Here is a 17,755-nt window from a genome sequence, read left to right on the forward strand (position 1 = left end):
TCGCTGCCGCGGATCCAATTTTGGAGGAGCTTTGAACTTCATCGATCGAGGTCGCCAACTGGTCAGCTTACATAAGTTTCCCGACGGCAAACCCGCTACCCCGGCCTTTCCCGTCCTAAAATGGTCGGCGGTGCGCGCGAATCAGCGGGCAGAAGACGCCATTCGTGATAAGAGCATCTAAATTCTGGCGGCCCTTGGCTCCTGATATAACCTGGTGAGATCTCGAAATCTCCGTTTTCCAGCATTCTCAGGGACAAGAAGGGTGCCTGTTCGTTGTAGAACATCAATTGCTCCTCCCCAACCAACATCATGGAGTCTGAAGCATTTGACGATCTGGCGAAGAGCACCGACCCTCTCCGCACGGTCAAGGATTTGGCCGCCGGTGCGGCGGGTGGAATCGCTCAAGTGCTGCTGGGTAAGTGTCCGATCGTGTCTTCACGCAGCAGAGAAGGGCGAGAAGGGCGCACGTTTACTTGCCAACCTCGTTGAAGCATAATCGTCATCCGAACAAAATGGTCGTGTGATCAGGACAAAAGCTAATTCTTCCATCAGGTCAACCGTTTGGTTTGTTGCTCTCTTGAGACTATCTGATCTTCTCGCAATGTGCTCTGTCTAATCCTGACCTGACAGACATTGTCAAGGTCCGCTTGCAGACCACCTCCCAATATAAGGGTGCGTTGGACTGTGCCACTCAGATCTTCAAAAAGGAGGGCCCCGCCGCCTTTTACAAGGGCACTTTGACTCCCTTGATTGGAATCGGAGCGTGTGTAAGTACCGATACGTCGGGAGGTTCGGACGCCAGATGGCGGACCAAACTGACTCTTTGTATAGGTTAGTGTACAGTTTGGTGCTTTCCATCAAGCTCGCCGCAAGCTTGAGGAATTGAACAAGAAGAAATATGCCGACAGCACCCTTTCTTACGCTCAGTACTGGCTGGCCGGTTCATTTGCGGGTGTGACGAACTCGGTCCTTTCGGGTCCGATTGAGCATGTTCGTATTCGCCTCCAGGCTCAGCCGCACGGCGCTGGTCGCCTGTACTCTGGTCCCATTGATTGTGTAAAGAAGTTGGCTGCCCAGGGGGGCGCTGTGCGCGCTTTGTATCGCGGTCAGGCTGTGACTATCCTCCGTGAAGCAACAGCCTACGGTACCTGGTTCATGGCATTCGAATACATGATGAACATGGATGCCAAGCGCAACAATGTGCAGCGTGAAGATATCTCCGCTGTCAAGGTTGCCACATATGGTGGTCTTGCCGGTGAAGCACTGTGGCTCGCCAGTTATCCTTTCGACGTGGTAAAGAGTAAGATGCAGACCGATGGCTTTGGAGCTACTCAGCAATATGCCAGCATGCGCGATTGCTTCAAGAAGACCTACGCCCTCGAGGGCTTCGGTGGATTCTGGAAGGGCATTGGACCTACCCTCCTGAGAGCGATGCCAGTATCCGCGGGTACTTTTGTTGTGTAAGTCTCACGGCTCAAGATGAAGGGGCCCCCTCGTGCATGAAATTCTCTGCCCAGGGTTGAAAACTAATCTCGCATAGTGTCGAGCTTGCCATGAAGGCTTTGGGCTAATCTGTCAGCTCCCCATATGGAAAACAATTCTCTCGAATCAATTTGCAGATGCCATTTACTACATTGAATCTAGACCATTACATCTTGTCAAACAACCCTTGGATCTTTGTATACCAATATGATCTTGTTTGTCTTTCAATCTATGTAGTGCGGTACTACAGTCACAGATGATTGGATGTCGCCTTCTGACCAACGAAACCTTCAATTTGGATTTCTGCAGCTCTTTTGTACAGAATATAGCTGGTCTCGCTAACGTAGGATTTGCATCTTAGTGTTCACTCGTCGATGGGACAGGAGTGTCGCTGAACAATCGTCAGCGCCTTTCGTGTCACACCCCGTCAAGCCTCGCGAGCGATGGGAAAGAAGGGAGGACCTCCCCTGTCTCCTTGAACACCTCGAGTCATTACCCGGCTGGAGCTTTGAATGTTGAATTTTTGAGACCCAAGTTGCCCCCTGTAAAAGCTGTGCTGGCACCGAATTCCTGCGATCTTCAAACAAGTGAGACCCAAGCCAGCGAGAACAAGCCGGTACACCATCAAGTCGTCGTGCTTTTACGCTCCATCGAAGAATCAAACCGCGGCCCTTCACCAGCAAGCCGATGAGATCCGCCGAGTTCCTCACATTGCAAGCGAGAAATCCCCGAAAAAGTCTTGCATGGCCGTTGGAAAGAAAAACAGATTCAGCCCTGGAAAATCCCACTCGGAAACAAACTGCTCGGGCATAAACCACTGCAGGTCTGCCTGCGCATCAAACAGCTCCCAAAAGGGAGAAGTGGTAGTCGTTCCATCCGTAGTAGAATGCTGTGACTCTTCCAACGCACGTCCGAACTTTTCAATGCTAACCTTGAGGATTTGAAGATAGATGTTTCCAGTACTCGGCTGATTGCTGTTGGAGCCGAGTCCACTGAGCTCTTCGATCAGCCTTCTGCCCTGGTCTAGGAGCTCATTATGTTGTTCATTCCGGTCAGGAAGAAGACGTGAAAGCTTGAGTAAGAGCAAAAAAGAAAAGGCACACTTGGCCCAGACAAAATCCATGGCATATTTGAGTTTTGCGAGGTAATAGGTCGGTTCGAAGATGATGAGATTCAAATGTCTGCGGGCGGCAGCTTTGGCGGCAAGGAGTATTTCTCGTTCAGTGGGGGTCATCGCTCTGCAGTTGCCAAGTAATCAGTGAAATGACTTCTAGGAGAATCATTTAATACCAATGCCAATCCAGAGAAGATTGGCAAAAAAGAACAAAAAAACATACGCCACGTTCTCTACCCCCATCGCCCGAAGTGCTTTGCAATTGAGCATCATTTCGGCCCAACATTTTTGAACACGAAGGGCTACCAGAAGATATGGTTTCTCTTGCTGTGCAGAGCCACAATTCTCTGGAATGGTATTAATGATCTGCTTTCGCCTGACAGTGGAGACTGGACTCACCGATGATCCGTAGCCAGTCACTTGCCGGATGTCAGCCTTGAAGATTAAATGCAGATATTGCGCCACTCACTCGAACCACAAGTCAAGATCAGTCTTCATGTCATGGACAAAGTCAGATATCTCATGATGGTTTAGTGTTGTGTTCAGAATCAATGTGTCATTGATTGTTGCTGTTGAGCATATTAAAAAACTGGGATATCATAACTCCTGTCTGGTTGCCAGTTGCATCTCCCAGCAAGCTGCCTGGTCTCACTTACCTCTCAGAATATTGAGCTATTGAAACTAATATGTCAGCTATGAAATGAATTGCTGTGTGAGCGGCTTACCTCGACTTGGGAGAAAAGGCGAAGATCCAGGATAGTCGATGAAGGATGACTCAAAAGGATTCGACAGCGACGTGGGTTGCCGAGCAAGCAAATCCCGGGTGGCTTGCCAGCATCTACACGAAAACTGTTTGGAAAGTCATCAGAGAGAGGATCTGGGTTACATGAGCGCTCAGATGCTGAACTGACATGTGTTCCAAAACAAGAAGCCCGAACCACGTCCTTGACTTTCGCATGAGCACCTTTTCTTCCTCGGCATCATGACGAGGGTCACCATAGCTACTACCACTGTAAATGTCATCGTCATTTCTAGCCGTCAGTCGATCGGTCAGTATCCCAAAAGCTTCGTGAAGCCCGAGATCGAGTGCCATTCGCATGGCAAATGACAGAATGAGAAGGCGGTCCGCTGAGTAGCAAGCAACAACCAGCATTGCTTGCACTGATTCGAGAGAGTTCAAGGTTTTGTTTTGAATAATGACATTGATCCACTTCTTCAACTCGCCATGTAGTATTTCAGACATGGAACCGTTAGCATCTAGGCCGAGAGCTCATTAGAAAGAGACATCCTCTGAAATCTTGAAATTGGTAGACTCACTTGTATCAATCATGCTGCCAATGGTACACAGAGCATTGAGTAGGATACTGCTACGTTCCCGCACCGAATCGAAGGTATCGTATCCTGGGTCAAATATCGGAATATATCTGTCCTTGATTATTAGGCTTGGTTAGTTCCACTTCCATATGTACTTGGGATCTAGTGCTCACGTACGCAACCCTCAAAGAAACTGCCCCCAAAATCCCCAGGAAAGTGTCAAGTTAGATCGGTAAAAATCTCGGAAGGTCCAAACATGTGTACCCACGTCTTGAAGTATGCAGCGGCACATTCCTTTGAGATAAGACCTTTTGCAATGAAGTCTACCACGGCTTCGTCGCGGATCTCAAAACACCATCTCTTTCGTTTCAATGTCTGCTGAACTACCGCGTGTGATGATGTTCGTTGTCTGGATCCATAGCCTGGGCTGGAGGCAGCGCAATTCACCACCCGTGTGCCAGAATCATCGATAACACTTGTATTTGACGGCTGTAGATAGGTAAAGGAAGAAAGATCGTTTCCGCGGCGATAGTTGATGCGACGGGAAATCACTTCTTCGCCTGGGTTCTCACCCCCGAGAGATCGTGCGTGTGGCCGAGATGATTGAGAAAACGCGGCTTGGGTTATGCTCGTTGGAGATGAACGAGTTTCTCGTAGACATTCTTTTATCTCGTTCAGTTGTCTCCTTAGATGAAGAACTTCTGACTCGACCGCATCGAATCGCCTAGCAATCTGTCAGACCATATAAAAATCGCATGAGAACCCGAGAATCAGTCAATGGCATGACCGATCACGCATCTTACTCTGCAACAGGATCTTTAGGTGCTTCATAAAAGACACATTGTCTCTCGAATTTTTGACATCTTGAGAAAAATTCAATCGCCGTCTTCTTCTAGTTCATCATCATATCTCCTTACCTCCCGCATGGCCTGTCACCATCGCATCGGACCTGGAACGGCTTGAGGCTTAGTGCAAAGTTCCCAAAGAGACCTAATACAAACACAAGGGACTTCATTACTGACCTTGGACTGCCGACAGGCACTACATGCTTTCTAAAAAGGATATTCATGAGCGGTCTCTTCCCTAAATCTGGCCTCGCACAAGACCAGCACCTGGCAACATCGTCGTCTGCGTCTAGTATCCACGTACTGGAATCCGCTTTTTCCCGACCGGTGCCGGCAGAACGTGCAGAGAATCGTCAGTCTGCATTCGATTGCTCAGGCTGGAAATCAGACTTAGCGCGCGTCAGTTAGCACTCACGAACACCGACAACTCCGAGGAAGAGCCTGGATTGAACGTAGAGGAAATGCGGGGTTCGGCGCTGTCCTCCGAGTGGAGATCGGGCCAATTCGGGGACGAGTCGACACTCGACAGTCACTGTGTTGATGGATCAGGAGCCACTATACTGATACTGCATTTACTTTACATTAAGTGGCAAATTCAAACGTGGAGATAATTTAGTCTGTGAACTTTCAATTTGGCACCGCTGCCACTTCATCGAGAGAACGTGCTGACCCCGAATAGCATGCCCAAGATCTACGGGAAGCTCAGGGTTTAGAGAAACCATTGCGTCCGAACCCGTCAAACCAATTAGTCAGTTTTTTCCACGCACTCAAATCGGAAATATCGAAAGGACTGTTAAAGGTGCAAAGCCCATAAAAGAAACAGGAATGTCATAGTGAGGAATGGTAGCGTCCATTACCTATCGGGTAGCTTGTCTTTAGTATACGTAGACAAAGTCCTCGTTCGCCAAATCCGTGAGGTCCTTGAACGCGTTGTCCTGCGTGGCCAGTTGCACAGGAGCGTCTGCCTTGTCTGTTTGTGCAGTTGTCACTTTATTCATCGAGTGGTCAACCACCTTGGCTTCTTTCCCCGCAGCAACGCGTTGTTTTTCATGCTTCTTGTTCAGGATGCTGAGATAGGCCATGTTGAGTCTGGAGAAAGAGGATCAAATTAGCAGTTTTCAAAGAAACATGATTTGTTGGTAATTCTACTGACAGAATGAGGCAGAAGAGGACAATAAAGAGGATTAAACTGCTTTTTATCAGCTTCAATTTGGCAGAGACTTCGAAAGAGTTTCATACTTTGAGATGAGTCCACGATGATACAGAGGAGCTTCCTCGGTTGTGTAGAGAGTAGGGCCAATAACCTTATTATCCATGTCAGTTCTGTTCAGGGGGTCTGTAAAGATTCAACCCTGCACCTACATTGCCAACACACTGCCCAACAATCAATATACCAGTTGTCACTTTTTTCTTGGTTTCACCACCCGTGTTGGCAGCAGACCAAGAGTAAATCAAAGGCGCTATAATATTATCAGTAAATTGAGAGCTCTCCAAGTCAAAGGAGAAAAAAAGAAACATTGCCGTGTCACTCACTTATACCAGGATATACCGAGATCTTGATTCAGGTGCAGTTGCATCAGTCATCTGGAAGCGCCGCATGAAGATGTGATTCGGTTCTCAAAGACTCACAAGATAGTACCCCACAAGTAAAGGCCCTCGGTGGGATGCATCGTGCGTAATTCGCAAAAGCATAACGCAGCCCGCGATTGGCGGCAAACACAGCAGCGTGAGAACTGGCCCCTTCATCTTCCAATGAGTAGCCAGCCACGCACCGCCCATCGTCGCGATGAGCTGAACTGCGCCAAATGGCACATTCAGCAAAATGGTGTTGAGGGGATTGAATCCAAAGGACTTGACAATCAAGGGCCCAAAGGTCGAGATGCCTCCGCTGGGGATACTACAGGGAAACCAGTCAGCAAAAGATGAGAATCTAAATGTCGATGATCAAGGGCACTGACGAGATCGCCATCAGCAGAGCAAACCACAGCCATGACTTCAAATCCAAACAAGCTTCCTTGACATGATCCCATTTCCATTCATGACTTTCAATACCCTGTTGGTTCATTCGTAATCTATCGACCGGTCAGCGATGATTATTTGTTTTATCACCCATGTCTGAAAATGCACACCTTTCAATCGCCACCAATTTGTCTTCTTCATTCAAGAATTTGGCCGTCGTTGGAGAATCAGGCATAAAAAGACTTTGGACCAGGAAATAAGTAATAGTTTCAGGGTAGCCAGTTCGTGCAGAGTGATGACTTACAGAACAGCCAGGGCAACACCAATAGTGATGAGGCCAAAGAACAGGAAGATGATCTGATTCTAAATATCAGTAATTGAATCTTCATAGACCGATTCTTCCTTATCCTACCTGATACGGCTCGAAGACCGGAGAATCAATGTGGCCTAGGCCATAGGTAATGAGACTGCCAAGCTGAAGGGACAATTTAAGCATACGGCAAATGAACAGTGGAGCACTGACAACAACAGGAGGACCTCCAGAACGCACCATATTAACGACCCCATTCATCGCATACCAGGAACCTAGCCGAACAGGCTGCTCCAGGCGACGGTACCACATCTGTGTGACTGCAATGAAAGCCGGGGCTATTCATGTCAGTATACGGCGCACAAAGTCTTTAATTGGGACAGCGAACAGACTCACCAATTCCAGCTTCAAAAAAGCCGAGAAAAAGACGGCAGACCAGTAATCCCGCGAAGTTGTTTGCAGCCGCCATACAGGATAACGAGATACCCCATAGTAACACTGAAACGGCCATGAATTTTCCCATTGGGACCTTGACCAAGAGATAAGATACCAGCGGCTGAGCGACCAGTTGAGCAAGGTAGACGACGGATCCCAACCAAGAATACATGTCGCCATGGAGATGAGCCTTCTCGACGAGACCGAAAACCGAGGCATAGGCCAGCGTTGACTTGTCAAGCTGTTGCAAAAAATATATGGAAAGTAGAATTGGTAGCAGACGTAAATCGATTCGCCGCAACACCCTCTTGTTGTTCTCCGGTGTGAGGGTTGTTGAATAGCCCGCATCTTCAATTAATTGAAGGGCCTGATCCTGCTTCGAAACATGGTCCACGTGGATTGCCGTTGGGATCTTGCCTGCTTCATCGGCATGAATAGACTCAACAAAGTTGTCCCGCTGAGGCTTCGATGGAGAGATCTCTTCCTGCTGCGACATCATTCTGAGCAGTGCAGGAGATTTGAGATGACCACAGACAAAATACGGTCGGAGGTGCTAGTAGAGAAGTCGCTTTGCTTGAACGGAAAAAGACCACCAAACTGCCGAGACCTGTAGAAGAGGAGGAGATGGGAATCCATAGTTATATCAATCTTGGAAAGGATCGGCCAAGCCAAGTCCATTCACTGGTTGAGGGGGCTTTCTGGGGTCAAGGAATGCGGGTTGTACCCCGTGGGGTAAAACCTTTGCATGCTATCCATTCGGAGATTCGCAGCTCTAGTCCGAAGACTATCCCCAATTCAATGACGGCCTATGCGGCGAATCTTGCAAGTATCATACAATTCCACTTCTGTAGAAGACCTTGAACCACCACCATGAGACTGCATACAGGTGGCGTTGCTGATGGGAACGAATGAAAAGCTGACAACCTCAAGTGTATTCCGTCGCTGGTCCATTTCAATTGCCGCTATGCAAGAAAGGGCTGTGTCATTCACGGATGTTTGCCGAGATGGATTAAGAATAAGGACCCAAGGTTTAGACTAATGATTTTCGGCTCGCAACACCGACGTGATCGGCAACCTTTCGAAGCGTATAGAGGAGCAAGCAAGGTTCGGCCAGACCGTGGGGGTTGACGTGGGCGCTTGAGACCTCTTCGAACGTTGACTTGGCTTCCGAACAACGTCGGCCTGGCGACTGCGGGGCCAAGCGGCAACCCAAAAGACGCATCGCTACGACGCATAGGTCCAAATGAGTGCCGATCGCCGATGTTTCTGTTCTCTTCGTCGAGTCTTGGAGAGGACTTGACATTCACGAGAGCGGCACAAGTCCGCGAATCATCATCGCCTCTCGGAGATGTGCCCCGATCCCCGATTGTATACTGCAACTCCCCGTGGGGTTCTCCTCGGTCGTGATCCCCCATTGTCCGATCGCGGGGTGTAAACACTGGATGAAGTGCATATGGAATGCAGAGCAAGGTTGCATCGATAGTGCCGATTTAAAACGCTTCCAATTTGCCTCTGACTGAACTTCCCAAAATCAATCTCTCTCATTTCCCACAAACACTCACTCGAGTGCGGATTCTTGCGCGATGCCTCAAAAGGAATTCTGCCCTAGGGGATACCAGCCAGTAGCCACCAGTGAGCAGTTGGATGCCACTGTGCAGCTCCGCAGCTCATCTGGCAAGACAGATTTCGACTTCACATTTGAAGCGATCCGTCAAAACTTATTTCGGGTCACTTTCTCATCAGCAAAACACCCCCTCCCGCCCTATCCCAATGTCACCAAACCCGAGACCAATCTGAAAGGTCTAGATGTGTCAACTCGAGTGGAGGGATCCTCCAAAATCATCGACATCGCTGGGGTGAGAGCGACAGTTGAATGGGAGCACACACCCGTCGTGACGCTCTCGTGGAAGGACGCGAAAGAGCCGCTGCACCGCGACCTGCCGTTGAAGTCATACCTTGCCGACGGGCCGGGCGTTGCATACTACTCGGTGCATGATCGGGAAGCACTTCACGTTGGTCTGGGAGAGAAGGCTGCTCCGATGGATCTGACTGGACGTCATTTCCAGCTTTCTGCGACCGACTGCTTTGGCTACAATGTCCATACAAGCGACCCTCTCTACAAGCATATTCCCCTATTGATCAAAGCGTCACCGGAAGGCTGTGTGGCCCTCTTCTCTACAACGCATGGCCGTGGCTCTTGGTCGGTGGGATCTGAAATCGATGGTCTCTGGGGTCACTTCAAAATCTACCGGCAAGACTACGGTGGGTTGGAACAATACATGATTGTTGGCCGAACGATTAAGGAAGTGGTTCGCTCCTACGCTGAATTGGTTGGCTTCCCACTGTTGGTACCTCGCTGGGCGTATGGGTACATTTCGGGTGGCTACAAGTATACCATGCTGGATGATGCGGACAAGGCGCTCTTGAATTTCGCGGAGAAGCTCAAGGAGCATAGAATTCCCTGCTCAGCCCATCAGATGTCTTCGGGATATTCCATTGCACCCGTAGAGCCCAAAGTCCGCAACGTTTTTACGTGGAACAACGACCGCTTTCCGGACCCCCAAGACTGGATATCCAAAATGCACGAGCATGGAATTCGTCTGATCACCAATATTAAACCTTTCCTACTAGCGTCACACCCTGCCTTCCAGCATCTCATTGATGCTAATGGATTCTTCACCGATCCAGACACGGGGAAGCCTGGCTACATGCGCTTGTGGAGTGCCGGAGGCGCTACTGGTGATGATGGATGTCACATTGACTTCACCTCGGAGGCTGCTTTTAAATGGTGGTTCGAGGGAGTGAAGAGCCTGAAGAAGGTCGGCATTGACGGCATGTGGAATGACAATAACGAGTACACCCTGCCAAATGACGACTGGACTCTGGCTTTGGATGACACCATGGTCAACGGAGAGGCGAAAAAGGCAGCCGAGAACAATGTCGGTCAATGGGGGCGTGCTCTACACACGGAGCTGATGGGCAAATCTTCCCACGATGCTCTTGTGGATGTGGAACCCGATGTGCGACCTTTTGTTCTTACCCGTAGTGCTACTCCAGGTACGATGCGATACTCTGCGAGTACATGGAGTGGCGACAACGTCACAAGCTGGGACAGTATGAAGGGTTCAACCGCCCTCTCGTTGAATGCCGGCATGTCACTACTCCAGGTGAGAAAATCCCCAGTCTTTATTGGAAAAAGCACAGACCAAACGAGAATGAGAGGCACGCCTGTACATTTCCCACGAAGAAAGTCCCGCATTGAAAAGCTAAATCGATTAAAATCCTAGTGCGAGGGACACGATATCGGTGGGTTCGAGGGCCCTCAACCATCGCCCGAGCTTCTCCTGCGTTGGATTCAGCTAGGCTGCATGTCCACTCGATTCGCCATCAACTGCTTCAAAACATCTCCCGATAACAACTCCGTCGGTGAGGTCATCGAGCCCTTCATGTACCCGGAGATCACCCACCTGGTTCGCGACGCAATCAAACGCCGCTACGAGATACTCCCTTACATCTACTCACTCTCTCTCGAGAGTCACAGAGACGCACTGCCTGTCCAGAGATGGATCGGATGGGGCTACGAGTCCGATCCAGAAGTCTGGAATAACAAGACTCTCAAGGATGGAGAACAGCAGTTCTGGCTGGGCGACACCATCCTCGTCGGTGGTGTCTTCAGTGCCGGGGTCACCAGCGCAAAACTCTATCTTCCGCGCAAAACAGGCGATGTCTTTGACTATGGCTACGTCAACATGAACGCTCCTTACAATTACCTGGCATCTGGTCAATGGGTCGATGTCGAGTCACAATGGCGCCAGAGTATCCCATTGATTGCCAAGATTGGCGGTGCGATCCCAGTGGGCAAAGATGTCCACACTCGCATCCCCGATGACACAACAGCAGCCTCCCAGGGCGTCAGTGAGATCGATGACTACCGCGGCGTGGAAATTTTCCCGCCTCAAGGTAGCTCTCATGACACAGTCTTCACCAACACCTGGTATGAGGATGATGGAATTTCTCGACATCCCAAGACTGCAGTGTACACGCTCAGCTATAGCTCGACCGAGGAAAAGGTCTTTGTGCACTTTGAGCGTGATGAATCCGCTGGATTTGTGCCAGCATGGAAAGAATTGGATGTTATTCTACACCACAACGATACTCGGCGAGTTATGACTAGCTCCGGCCAGGAGATTGTGCCTAAGGGCATCGATCCTCAGGGACGTCTTGTCTTCACTATCAAGGCTTGAAGGACGCTTGGTCATGCTATCATACTCATTCAGTTTACGTGACATCTACTCATGGAGCCCAATGTTGAAAATTCAAAGCAGCAAATCTTATACAGCCATGAGTTAGAGCAATTAGAGATTCGAACCAGGGGAATGTAAGCCGTATACGCAAAGAAATTTCCTTAAGCGCAGCTGCATTTCCTTTCTTACTTGAGCAGAGTAGCTCGACTTCCCTCTCCCACTTTGCGCCACGAGAAAAAGTCCAGGTCCGTGCAGGTATCCCTCACCATGTGTAGCCTTTATCCACATCCATTTCGGGAATCCCGACTTTTCATGGCTTCTTCTACTGTGCTGTGGGCATGGGGGACCTTAGGAAATCAAGATGAAACATAATGTTTTGTAGTCCCATCACGTAGTGGAAAGACATTTGGAGCGGCGAAACCTCGAACGCAGACGTCCGGATTAGCTCGTACCTGAAGACTGGGATCACGGTCTTGTTCAGACAGATCTTCATGCTCAATCCAGTCCAAGTCAACAGTGAGAAGGGCGAATCAATAAAGTCTCATGCATTTCTTTCGCACGAGCTTCTCATTCTTCACTTCTCGGAAGCTAGGTCAATGGAATACTAAGTGGAATCAGCACGATACGCAACACTATTTGACAAAGATATGTGAACACGACAAATGCAATAGATTCTGCGGATCATCGTATACTAAGCAATTGTTAATACATGTTATTTTAACGCCCACTAGAAAAGAAAAAAAAACAGCCCATCTATACAATACACGGCCAGAAGGGTGGCACTGCGCAGAAAAGAACTTCAACCTCGTCAAGCCTAATCCCGGTTACCCTTTTCTAACTCCGAGCCAGGAGGAGCTGTACCCGTAAGAGGATCCAGACGGAGTTGACGGGACGTAATGGGCTCATATGTCGTCTTTCCTTCACGTGCAATCTTCAAACGACGTTCCTGGCCAGCTTCGCCGGCGCGTCCGAGAACGCCAGCAATCAGGTTCGTGCCCCGGAGAGTGTCGTCGTTGGCGGGGATGGGGTAGGTGACGCGAGTAGGGTCAGCATCGGTATCGATGATACCAATTGTGGGCACATTGTTCAGGCCACATTCGTGCAGCAGCACAACGTTCTCAAGAGGGTTCAACACGATCACCAGGTCTGGCTTGACGGAAGGGCGATCCGCAAGGTCAACACGAAACTTGGTCAATTCCTGGTCCATAGCATTGACGACCTTGGTCTGGCAGTGTCCGAGAATCTGCTGGCCGTTGGTCAGGGAGCCTGGGATCCAACGCTCAAAGATGTGGTAACCTTTGGCAAGCTCCGCAGCGCGAACGACAGACCGCTTCTGTCCCTTGCGAGTACCAGCGAAGAGGATGATACCACCACGAGCGGCGACCTCTTCAACGACCTTGGCAGCGCGGCGCAAGTACGCGGCTGTCACGTCGAGCGAGATGATATGGATGCCCTCGCGGATACCGAAGATGTAGCGCGAGTTCTGCGGGTTCCATCGCGATGTTGAGTGACCCATGTGTGTGCCGGCGGCAAGCAGCATCTCGAGGGTAACATCGGAGGGGCTGGGAGGATTACGAAGGACGTCTTCAGGATCGTAGGACTCTTGTACGGCAGATCCAAGAGTGTTGAATTTGTGCCCTGGAGGGTGAATGTACTCAGCGTCTCGGGCTCTTTGCAATCGCGCCCGGGTTTCTATCAGGGCTACTCACTGCGTCGCTCCAGTTCACCCCATTGATTTCGAGGTGAAGATGTGGAAGAATTGCTTGAAGGCTGAAGATTTCCATCAACAGGGTTCCGGGCGAGCTGGGCTGTCCCTGCGGAGGGAGTCTGAATAGATGTCTCGTTTGGAATCTCTGAGGAGAGGGATCGGATGAAGGCCGGGGCCTGGCGGTTCAGAGCGAACAATTGGCGGCCTAGTACATATCTATGTCAGGAGAAACGCATCAAGGAGTCGAATCGAGAAGTCCAAAATGTCCACTCACCCTGCCGCACAAGAAACTTCCGGACAATCATCTTGAATATCGTTGCTGGATGTGGATGCAAGACTGCTTTTTGTGATGGTCTTGTCCGCGCGAACTTTTGTCGGGCTTGGCACTCGACGACCGGAGTATTGTCTGGCCTTGATGCCTCAGGACTCCACGCGGACGAATCCGCGCTACTCCAAAGTGGGCGGTGACGCCTGGAATCTATGGAGAATCCGAATAGATCTCCGACTGTGGTCGTCACGAGATAAGGCGGGATTAAGCTTCAGATGATATCTGTGACAATCAATTTCACTCTGCGCTTCAAATATCCTATCAAGGGAGGAAACGGTCTTGTAGTTGTAATTTAAAATGCCCACTATTTCACCGTCCACCCTGGGTTCAACAACAAATGTATGGTCCAACGCGTCGACTCAGGCGAAAAAAGCTGTTTCTTCCCACCACACTCATTTGAATGTCACCATGAGTATGCTGAGTAAATTCTTACTCTTTTTGTGCAAATAGGGATAGATTATCTGTGAGACTCGGGAGGCCTATGGAACTAAAAGCTTTGCATAGCACCAACGAGACTACAATGCAATTTGTGGAAAGCATCGTCCAGACTTCCCGCACGCGGTCAAATCGCTGAGCTGATCAAGGACGACCTCAATCATTTCTAGAATAGATGGGGTTTGAAAGCCGTCAAGTATGTAGTGCATGGTATGTGAGGATATTCTTGAGAGCCTACAAACCTCGCTGGCAAACTGAAATTCATAAGAATGTATTCTCGAACAAGAATCTAGGATAAAATACAGGTCGCATAAATGTAGTGCAAAAAGTGGATCATAACAATGTAAGTCGTAAGGATAAGGATATCGACAAAAGAAAGGCAATCCAGCCAAGGCGTGACGTCAATTTCGCGAATCGGGTAGAGTGTGCGAGTCGTTTACTTCTTGAAGAAGCTGCCGAGCTGGTCCATCATACCGCCACCGCCGTGCTGAGACTGAGGAGGGCCATAAGGACCTCCCTGGTTGGCGGGGCTGGCATCACGCTTGTGCTTCTTCATGGCATCTTCGGCGATGCTGCCAATGATGGCTCCACCGATTGTGCCAAGAATACCGTGGTTGGCCTTGTGGCCTGCAAATCCACCTGCGGCACCACCGGCAAGTGCACCGGCGAGACCACGCTCGCCCTCTGCGCCTGGGGCTTGTTGCTGGTCATAACTGTGGTGAGAGTGTTAGTTGAACTGTTGATTTATGGGGGAGAGTGTTGATAGGAAGACTGTACATACCCAGCGCGGTGCTGGTCTTGGCCATAGCCCTGCTGCTCACCGTACTGGTGCTGAGGCTGACCGTAACCTTGCTGGCCACCGTATTGCTGTTGAGAGCCGGAGTTATAGTAGTCGTTGGAGGCAGGCTGACCCTGGCGGTAGTTGGGCTGCTGCTGTTGTCCGTACTCTTGTCCGTAGCCACCCTGTTGGTAGCCCTGCTGGGGATAGCCCTGCTGGCCATAGCCTTGGCCCTGTTGGCCGTAACCGCCCTGGTTGTAGCCTTGGTTGTAGCCTTGATTGTAGTCACCGTAGCCAGACATGATTGGTATGAAGCTGAGGTGTTGAAGTGTTCAAAGAAGAAAAAAGTAGACGATGGGGGTGGTTTGAACGTGGTGGGTTGAGGTGAAGAGTTGAAAGTTGATTTATGATGGAGGGATGAGGAGGGGTCATGAGCTGCCCTTAAATAAGTTCGGTACCATCCCTCGGGTGATGTACCGGGCTACCTCGAAGAAACCAGCGATTGCCAAGGTCGATTGGGTACCTGGTACTGCACCCGAGCGAGTTTCAGCTGATGCATACCATCAGTCACGTCAAGCCACTGGAAAAGTGGAGATCAAGAAGGACAAAACGAGCCATCAGAGTCCATGTGATTCAACTACCAATAGTCTTCATTACTAGCCATCTCTCGATGTTCTCTCTTCACTCCCCGTGTCAGACGTTCACTCTGTATAGATTGATGTCGCTCGTACATTACAGTATGCATGATGCGTATTCCGGGGCGACAGGGCTGACGGAACTGCCCCCACATCGACGGCGGGGCACGCAATTTCCAGAACTCCGAGGCGCAGCCCCAGGCTCCAGCTTGCTGCGTGATTAGCCTCCTGCTCGCTCTACGCATTCTAATTATATCAGGAGTTCAGGTACTCCTGCCTTGTTATTTTCCCAGCAAGATATGCATCGCCACATTTACCGGAATTTAATGTCTCAATTTGCATGGCCTACGCGTTGAGTTGGGACACTGCAACGACGACAAGCTTGTGGCTGTGCAGGCTGACATACCTGATCTCGTAAGGCTGAGTCGCGGGTGCCGACGGATCGCGGCCCGTACACATTCATTACCAGTGGTAACAAAACCTCTCGCAGTCACGGAACCCGTCGGCCCACTACTAGACAGGATGGCTCATCCTTCGGCTGTAATGTTACCGTCTTGTGGAAACGAACCGCGCTGTCTCACCGCTCCCAACTTGGTCTTATCTGCCGCTGGCTTCATGGCCCCCAGTGAGGCAGTGACACGGCAGCTGCGCGTGCTTTTGTAGCTACTTGAGCCACACCGCCATGCCCATGATCCTGCAGGTTATCCTACGGCTGATGTCATCCGCCAATATCTCGTCCAGCGTGTATGAGAAGTTCAGGACATTGATACATCCACACGTGTAAGGGTGACTGTAATCATCGACTCTCGATGTAATGACTGTCGATGAAACGTACCGGCGCCAAGATCTTTCAATCCCCACTCCGACGCGTTTGTTGCCATACAATATTGTGGCTGCCTAGCGGTAGGAAGTTCCAGGAAGAGTCGTCCTTGGCTCTCGGTCGGATGCGATCCGTTCTGGCATGAACTTGGGTGCACAAAAACGACAGGGAACGGTTTTGAGCGCCTGATATTGTCAGTACATTCCATGCACTTGCCGTACGCACTTGCAAGATCAAGGGAATAGATTGCTTCCGATTCGGTGAGCATGCCAGATGTACAGTATGGATGTGTGTGCCGGGCGTGCCCATCCACTCATAACTTGCCGAGCATTCGCCACTCTCAGCCCTGTCAGACATACCTGCCTGGTCTTGCCAATCAAGTATCCCTGGACTTGGAAGAGACTTAAGGTTGACTCCACCATACGTATTGTGCCATGCTGCAGATCAGCATCTGACCGAATCGTGGCAAATCCATCTCGACGTTGAGATCTAATGTCAAAACGCTACTACAGTGCATGCATGCTTTCAAGTAAGGCAGGCAGTTGCTCAAGACTAAACTCTGCTAAGGTCATCTGGTTACCCGAGGCGGTATTCATACCCACGGATAATCTCGAGTTACTCCGTTACTCCTGTCTACCTACGGATTTCTCTCCAGTGGCATTCCAGGTGCCTATATCCGTCCACTCGACTCCGTAGTATGCTCTGATTTACACTTGGGGGCTAGGAGTGCATCTGTGGCAATTTCTGGAAATATTATGACTTCCCATTTCTAAGAGTTGCACGGCTGTCCCTGAAGCAAAGGGATAAGCTTTCGGATATCTACGATCTCCATGGATCGAACAAGATAGTTCAAACTACAGTCTTGGTGGATGTTGTGAACCTTAGTCCATTCCTGCATGTACGGTTAGTGATCCACCAACACCCGTCGGCCCGTCAACTGTGGTAACCGATAGACCCCCGTGGAATGGGCCAGCGTCCACACTCTCACTCGCAAAAGAGAGCGCCCTGGGCAGTCTTGGAACTATCTATGAATATCATATAGCTGCGCCGACGGGACAAGGGTCTTTACGCGTGTAGTCGGAAGTCGTAATGAGTACAAAGTAGATCTACATGGGTATTTCTTCAGGCTCTCTCACTCGGGTCATACGGACCCTCGCTGTAACGTGGCCCACCTGAGCAGGTCAGATCATGCGGCATACCAAGTCATCAACCTCGCGGCGTGCTAGAAATGACCACAAGCAGAGAATCAGAGTTTTTTTTCCGAGAGGGTTGTGCCATTTTGCTTCAAAGTTTGTAAAGTTTCATTGCCTTCTCCGGAATTTTCTGGTGGTGGACAACGTCACAAGAC

At 50.0% G+C, this 17,755-nt stretch overlaps 6 protein-coding genes across 6 annotated transcripts; 2 read left to right on the forward strand and 4 right to left on the reverse strand.

Annotated features, from left to right (window-relative positions):
• Window positions 1-309: 309 nt before the first annotated feature.
• Window positions 310-1,571, forward strand: POX_e06684 (Mitochondrial glycine transporter YMC1; the record flags this gene model as incomplete). Its single annotated transcript, XM_050115500.1, has 4 exons — window positions 310-415; window positions 631-767; window positions 832-1,460; window positions 1,541-1,571. 4 exons carry the CDS (start codon window positions 310-312, stop codon window positions 1,569-1,571), a joined length of 903 nt encoding a protein of 300 aa, XP_049967960.1.
• Window positions 1,572-2,188: 617 nt separating this feature from the next.
• POX_e06685 (uncharacterized protein) lies at window positions 2,189-3,926 on the reverse strand (the record flags this gene model as incomplete). The annotated part of the gene is made up of 8 exons (XM_050115501.1): window positions 2,189-2,720; window positions 2,820-2,943; window positions 2,996-3,015; window positions 3,066-3,165; window positions 3,253-3,268; window positions 3,322-3,445; window positions 3,508-3,853; window positions 3,914-3,926. The coding sequence occupies 8 exons, from the start codon at window positions 3,924-3,926 to the stop codon at window positions 2,189-2,191; spliced, it is 1,275 nt and encodes a 424-aa protein (XP_049967961.1).
• A 1,704-nt stretch (window positions 3,927-5,630) lies between these two features.
• On the reverse strand, window positions 5,631-7,958 carry POX_e06686 (uncharacterized protein; the record flags this gene model as incomplete). The annotated part of the gene is made up of 11 exons (XM_050115502.1): window positions 5,631-5,844; window positions 5,909-5,944; window positions 5,995-6,059; window positions 6,118-6,215; window positions 6,289-6,310; window positions 6,385-6,652; window positions 6,714-6,827; window positions 6,885-6,956; window positions 7,019-7,071; window positions 7,127-7,362; window positions 7,421-7,958. The coding sequence occupies 11 exons, from the start codon at window positions 7,956-7,958 to the stop codon at window positions 5,631-5,633; spliced, it is 1,716 nt and encodes a 571-aa protein (XP_049967962.1).
• A 1,084-nt stretch (window positions 7,959-9,042) lies between these two features.
• Window positions 9,043-11,703, forward strand: POX_e06687 (uncharacterized protein; the record flags this gene model as incomplete). The annotated part of the gene is made up of 2 exons (XM_050115503.1): window positions 9,043-10,626; window positions 10,747-11,703. The coding sequence occupies 2 exons, from the start codon at window positions 9,043-9,045 to the stop codon at window positions 11,701-11,703; spliced, it is 2,541 nt and encodes an 846-aa protein (XP_049967963.1).
• An 814-nt stretch (window positions 11,704-12,517) lies between these two features.
• On the reverse strand, window positions 12,518-13,716 carry POX_e06688 (37S ribosomal protein mrp4; the record flags this gene model as incomplete). The annotated part of the gene is made up of 3 exons (XM_050115504.1): window positions 12,518-13,341; window positions 13,413-13,616; window positions 13,686-13,716. The coding sequence occupies 3 exons, from the start codon at window positions 13,714-13,716 to the stop codon at window positions 12,518-12,520; spliced, it is 1,059 nt and encodes a 352-aa protein (XP_049967964.1).
• Window positions 13,717-14,610: 894 nt separating this feature from the next.
• On the reverse strand, window positions 14,611-15,254 carry POX_e06689 (uncharacterized protein; the record flags this gene model as incomplete). The annotated part of the gene is made up of 2 exons (XM_050115505.1): window positions 14,611-14,887; window positions 14,956-15,254. The coding sequence occupies 2 exons, from the start codon at window positions 15,252-15,254 to the stop codon at window positions 14,611-14,613; spliced, it is 576 nt and encodes a 191-aa protein (XP_049967965.1).
• Between the last annotated feature and the right edge of the window lie 2,501 nt (window positions 15,255-17,755).

This window comes from Penicillium oxalicum, chromosome V (genome assembly GCF_001723175.1).
Source record: "Penicillium oxalicum strain HP7-1 chromosome V, whole genome shotgun sequence".
Lineage (NCBI taxonomy): Eukaryota > Fungi > Ascomycota > Eurotiomycetes > Eurotiales > Aspergillaceae > Penicillium > Penicillium oxalicum.